This window comes from Cryptomeria japonica, chromosome 10, assembly GCF_030272615.1.
Source record: "Cryptomeria japonica chromosome 10, Sugi_1.0, whole genome shotgun sequence".
NCBI classification, from domain to species: Eukaryota; Viridiplantae; Streptophyta; class Pinopsida; order Cupressales; family Cupressaceae; genus Cryptomeria; species Cryptomeria japonica.
The window spans coordinates 189,057,140-189,063,738 of NC_081414.1; the positions used below are offsets into that span (position 1 = coordinate 189,057,140).

Genomic DNA, 6,599 nt, shown 5'->3' on the forward strand with positions numbered 1-6,599 from the left:
TACTCCCCTAGGTCTACTATGGTTGAAATCATGACGATATCCACTCTTTCTGAATCTTCCACCATAGCCATACTGTTGAAAACCTTGAAATCTACGCTGCATCTCTCTCTAAAAAAATTGTAATTTTTCAGTCTTAAAGGGACTCTTGAGTATAATTGTCCTCGGGCACTTTAACCTTTGTTGCCATTTGTTAAGCTTTCACACATAAATTAGTCAATTTTATCTTATCGTGAATTTAATTGTAATATCCTATCTAGTCTTACTGATGCCTCCCATTGCCTTTCTCTAGAATGCTTATTATAATGGTTTATTTCTAAAATATTTGTATTCATTTACAATTCTATTATCTATCTCTCCATGGAAGGGATGTGGATCAACATTAGAAATATTTAATCATAATGAGACACAATCTACATGCACTTATATAAAATTGCATACCTAATTTAAAAGGTGTAATCTAATTTCTGTCAACCTGAATAACCAAAATATAATAGAATTAATCCAATCAAAAGAGATACAAATGACAAGAATAATGGCGAGTCTCAAATTTCTTGTTGGTCAAACATCTTTCCATCAAATTGTCTCAAATTTCTTCTTAGTTAAACATCTTTCCATTAAATTGAAGTGTTCCTCATCTTCTGTTCTCTCCCCATACCCCCCAACTCCTCGTTTCATCTCATACTGTGCAGGTTTTATGAAAATAATTCAATGAAATGTCCATGTTACCATAAAACAGGTCTTTGACAGACACCCCCAACAGTTTATATAAGCAGTGATCTACTTTGCATTCCAATGCATCTAATTTTAGATAGCCCTCAGCATGATCTATATTGCCAAGTGGTCAAAACGAAAAATTCTAGAAACTGAAATGAAAACCTTGTCCTTCATTATTACTGTAGGTTCAACATGGCGCACATTATTATAGTGCAAGCCTACTTTTCAGATTGCTTCATTTAGCATCACCAATAATCTCCACAAGAACATTGTCCCTGTTTAAAATGATGGAAACGGTTTGCATCTCTCACAACAATATCTCTTGCAACAATTTTGGAAATAAATTTCGTTGCAGTGTGGCAATCAGTACATACTCGAAGGTTCTTAACAATTCTAATAGTTGTTCCAAGGGGTGTGTTTAACAAACCAAATGCAATTGCAAGCTTTTCGCTATGATGACAAAGAAATAATTCTTTTTCCTCTTCTTCCACATCATTAAGTAAATGTCTTGAATCTGGACAATACCCTGCTGCCTTCATCTCCAATGCCAATTTTTCTAACATTGCATAGATCTCCTGTGTCTGTGGATGTGATCTGTCTCCTACACAAAAAGCATGTACCATTTTATGGCCTTCAATCCAGCTACATCCAGGGATCTTCTTAATTCCTCTATCTTTCATCAATCTCCTTACAATTTGAACCTCACCCCACCTGCCCACTTCTGCATACATGTTTGAGAGAAGAACATAAGTTGAAGTAATTTTAGGATCCAAATCAAAAAGTAGCATAGCTGTAAATATTCCCAGGCCTATATTCAAATGTGATCTACAGGCACCAAGAAAACATGTCCACACAACCACCACAGGTTTAATTGGCATCTTTATGATAAACTTTAGGGTGTCCTCAAGATAACCAGCACGGCCAAGAAGGTCAACCATGCACACATAATGATCAATTGTATGTGCAATGCAATAAGGGTTACTCATGTGATTAAAACATGTACAGCCCTCATCCACTAAACCTGCATGGCCGCATGCCCATAGAACAGAAGTATAGCTTATAATGTCAGGACGAGTTTCAGAGAGCTTCATTAATTCAAAGATTTTGAGAGCATCCTTACAAAATCCGTTTTGTGCATACCCTGAAATCATTGCATTCCATGAGATGATATCTCTCTGTGGCATTCTGTCAAACAAATCACGTGCCTTGTCTATGCTTCCACATTTTGCATACATGTCTACCAGAGCATTTCCAACTGTAATATCTGACAAAAATGACTCTTCCATTATGCTTTGATGGATGTTCATACCCTGTTCCAACGCTCCCATTTTGGCACAGGCAGGGAGGATGCTGACAAAGGTTGTCGAATTTGGCTTTACACCTGCCAATTGCATTTGCTTGAAAGTTTCTAAAGCCTTTTCAGCAAGTCCATTTTGTGCATATCCTGCAATCATTGCTGTCCATGAAATGACATCTTTTTGAGGCATTCTGTCAAATAGTTCACGCGCCTTGTCTATGCTTCCACATTTTGAATACATGTCCACTAAAGCATTTCCAACTACAATATATGACAAAAATCCCCCTTCCACAATGTTTTGATGAATGTCCATACCCTGTTCCAAAGCTCCCATTTTGGCACAGGCAGGGAGGATAGTAGCAAAGGTTGAAGAATGTGGCTTTAAACCTGCCAATTGCATTTGCTTGAAAGTTTCAATAGCCTTTTTTATAAATCCATTTTGTGCATATCCTGCAATCACGGAATTCCATGAGATAACATCTCTTTGAGGCATTCTGTCAAACAGTTCGCGAGCCTTGTCTATTCCTGCACATTTTGCATACATGTCTACCAGAGCATTTCCAACTATAATATCTGACGAAAATCCTCTTTCAATTATGTTTTGATGGATGTCCATGCCCTGTTCCAAAGCTCCCATTTTGGCACAGGCAGGGAGGATGCTGGCAAAGGTTGTGGCATTCGGCTTTACACCTGCCAATTGCATTTGCTTGAAAGTTTCTAAAGCCTTTTCAGCAAATCCATTTTGTGCATATCCTGCTATCATTGCAGTCCACGTGACCACATTTCTTTGAGGCATGTTGTCAAACAGTACTAGTGCCTTGTCTGTTCTTCCACATTTTGCATACATGTCGACAAGTGCAGTTGAAACTACTACATCTAACAAAATTTCTTTATCCTTTATGCTTTCATGAATCTCCATACCCTGTTCCAGAACCCCCATTTTGGCACAGGCAGTGAGGACGCTGGCAAAGGTTGTGGAATTTGGTTTTGCACCTGCCAATTCCATTTGCTTGAAAGTTTCTAAAGCCTTTTCGACAAATCCATTTTGTGTATATCCTGCAATCATAGCATTCCATGTGACCACAGTTTTTTGAGGTATGTTTTCAAACAGTTCACACGCCTTGTCTACATTTTCACTTTTGGCATACATGTCTACCAGGGCTGTTGCAACTACAGCATCCGACAAAATTCCTCTATCCTTTATGCTTTGATGGATATCCATTCCCTGCTCCAAAGCTCCCATTTTGGCACAGGCTGGGAGCACACTCGCAAATGTGTAATTGTCGGGTTGGAGACCTGTTTGTTGCATTCGGTGAAACAGTGTGACTGATTCGTGCGGGTACCCATGTCTTACATATGCTGCAATAATCGTATTCCATGAGAAGCAGTCTCGTTCTTTCATGCGGTCAAACACCTTCCGGGAATCCACTAAACTCCCGCACTTGACATACATGTGAATAAGCGTATTGTGAAAAGTTGTGCGTGCACTAAATGCAAATCGCCTGTGAACAATGGAAGTGTGGACATTTTTAACTTGTGCATGCGAGTTCTTGAGATATGTAGTCTTCAGGGGGGTTGTGTGTAGTAAGCAGAATGTGCAGCGCATCCTTGAACTGGCTTTCTCTACATAATGCTGTGAGATTAAGATGAGTAGTGGATGGTAATGGCATTTTATGATTGTGGAAAATGTGCAGTGTTATTCAGTCTACAACATTTTATGACATTGCCATCGGTAAGCATGGGGCATTTTCCCTTACAGATCTTTAATGCCCTTTTTAAAGAAAGTTTCAGGTGAATGAAAACCTTCGAAGGTAATTTGTCGAGGAGTGTCAACTTCCAAAACCAAACTGAGATTAACGGTTGAATACAAGGAGCATACGTTCAGAAGAATTGAAGCTTCATGTTTCCTCAAACTTTACAGGCCTTCGAAGAAAATATACGATGGATTGCAAGAACACACATGCAGCCCTTTAAAACATATACTATTATGTTATCAAAATAAGTTTTTCTAGGTTTGTCAATTAACAAACTAGAATTTTATGTAGTAAGAGGATAAAAATCTTTTATGGTAGGTATATGGAAAACGAATCATTAATGGTGATTAATTATTTTGATGAAGAATTATTAATTTTATATGATATTTATTGTTTTGATTATTCGTAATGGTGTGGACAGTGGAAGAAGTTTAAGAATTATATTTAAAATATTTATAATGGAGCAAGTATTATTGATTATATTATTTACTAGTACATACGCTCATTTAGCAAACCAACCACCAAGCAAAGTAGAAAATTCTTATAACCCAAGAACAAGTTGTTTTCCAACAAATGCTTGGTTTAAAGACGATTGAAAAGCTACAAAAAGAGGTCTCTCAAAAAGCCATGTAAAGAGGAAAGAATGTAAATGTGCACAAAGGAAAAAAAAAAAAAGAGTTCATGAGCCCCAAGAGAGAAGAGATGATATCTCTAAGGAAGAATAACTCAAACTTATTTAAAATTATTTTGGAGATAACTTCAACAAATGAAAATTACAAACAAGGAGTGACATCACAACCATCCAATGGCTTGAATATGCAAAACAATTATATGAGCAAGAGTTGGAGAATAAGATGTTTTCGGACTATTGAGAAGATGGGTTCACTAAAGGTTTGTGATGTGGTAGAGTTACAAATATAAAACCCAAAATGTGAATACTTTTGTTTCTCTTAATTAGAAATACTAAAAATCATTCAACCTAGGTTTCCAAGAGATTGGACAACTAATTAGCAATATCTCTTTTTAAGAGTGCAAATGCTAACAATCCTTACAACTAAAAGATCATTATGATTAATCCCTTATTTTCAAAGTTTTTTGAGCATAATTGAACACAAAATTAATTAGTTCATAAAAAAAAGATTAGAAGAGAAAAGGGTAGCCAGTTTTGAAACCACTTGACCATTCAAAAGAGAGATCATGATATTACTTTAATACATATGATTGAAAAAGTTTGAAATAAAAAAGATGAAGCTTATTATTATTTTGAACTTCCAATATGATTCTCAAGAATAACTAATAGTGTAGAGTAAAATACCTTAGTATCCCAAAGTAGTACAAAGTGTTTGTATGTGCACTTCATGAAGATGTTTGAGTGAAAACCATAATTTAAGAAAGTCTTTTAGAAAATTTCAGGAGCAATTTTGGAATTAAAAAAGCATACTTTTTATTTCATACTCTTTGTGGCTTATTCAACAACAAACTTGAAGAATAACTAAATGTGCGAGGTGGGGATGGTGTTCTATTGGGAGAGTATGTTGTGGTGTTTCTATTGTTTTTCAACAATCTCATTTTGATAGATAGTTCGATCAAAGGTTACAAGAACATCTAGATATGTCTTTGTCAACTTTTATAAAGAGGTGGGCATTCAAGTTAATGCTGACTAGACCAAGATTATTTTGAAGGGAATATTCAAGAATTAATAACGTAGGAATACCTTGGGATTGAATCTAACAACAAACTTAGTTAGGAAAATTGCTTAAAGAAGAAAAAATTGGGATGTTTGAGAGAAATTCATGATTAGAAAAAAGGATAGATGTAGAGTTATGAGATTGGAAAATTATTCAAATTATATAGGGGCTATTAGTAATTTTAATGATTCTTTAAAGGGGTGAAATATGGGCTAGTAGCATTTCAAAAAAAAAAGGAGAATAAAAAAAATGTATGATTAGAAGTAAATTTTAACTAAAAGAATTAGTCCCCTATGAAATTCTTCTAGCTGAAACAATCATATTTCCTGTTTAATCCATTACTATGGTGCACCTTTTAAGATATTTTAAAAAAATGAATAGATGAAAGTAAATAAATAGGCCAAGGTTGTTATCAAAGAAGTCTTGAATAAGAGAAATAATATTTTGACGAAAAAATATCTAAGATGATAAGAAAATGGAAGACTCACTTAAATGAATATCCTAATAATAACAAAGCAATAAAGCATTTTGTTTTCAGATGATTTTGCTAGTCTTTGGAAAAAGGCACAAGGGAGAATGATGAAATGTTAACTTCTTAAATTTAACCACACTTGTGATCATTAGTAAAAGGTCTATATAGGGCCAAAAATCCATTGGAAAGTAAATATTTTTATACATCAACTAAGGACTATCTTATATCATATTTAATGTAAATTTAGGTAAATCATAGAAGTTAAAAGAACAATGGGAGGAGAAACATTGATCCTTTTGCATAGATGAGGTGGTTTGAATCTTTAAAAAAATTTATTTGGATTAAAACATTAACATCCAAACCCGCTAAACAAGTGCTTTAGTAGAGGAAATGACCAAGAAAATAAGAGGTCTTACTGTTAAATTAAATAGCAAAGTATTAGCAATTTAGAAATCTAGAATGATACGACCTATTGTCCCATAGAATATCTTGTTGAAGTGAGAAAACATGATCTTCAATTTTCAATAACAAATAGCCTCCACACATGCAAGAGAAGTAACAAGATAATGTGCTATTCTAAAAAACAAGAATATAATATGACAAGACATGTCACAACATGCAAAAGATATCTTGCTTATAAACACAAGTTCAAATCTAAAAGGGCATATTATTAG

General features: G+C 34.8%; 1 protein-coding gene across 1 annotated transcript; it reads right to left on the reverse strand.

Annotated features, from left to right (window-relative positions):
• Window positions 1-541: 541 nt before the first annotated feature.
• On the reverse strand, window positions 542-3,984 carry LOC131079153 (pentatricopeptide repeat-containing protein At3g24000, mitochondrial-like). The gene has a single exon (XM_058017053.2). It carries the CDS (start codon window positions 3,615-3,617, stop codon window positions 960-962), a length of 2,658 nt encoding a protein of 885 aa, XP_057873036.2. The 5' UTR covers window positions 3,618-3,984; the 3' UTR covers window positions 542-959.
• Between the last annotated feature and the right edge of the window lie 2,615 nt (window positions 3,985-6,599).

Bases quoted from the DNA above. Each gene is read 5' to 3' on its own strand.
- LOC131079153 (XM_058017053.2), bottom strand. From the start codon at position 3,617: ATGCGCTGCACATTCTGCTTACTACACACAACCCCCCTGAAGACTACA.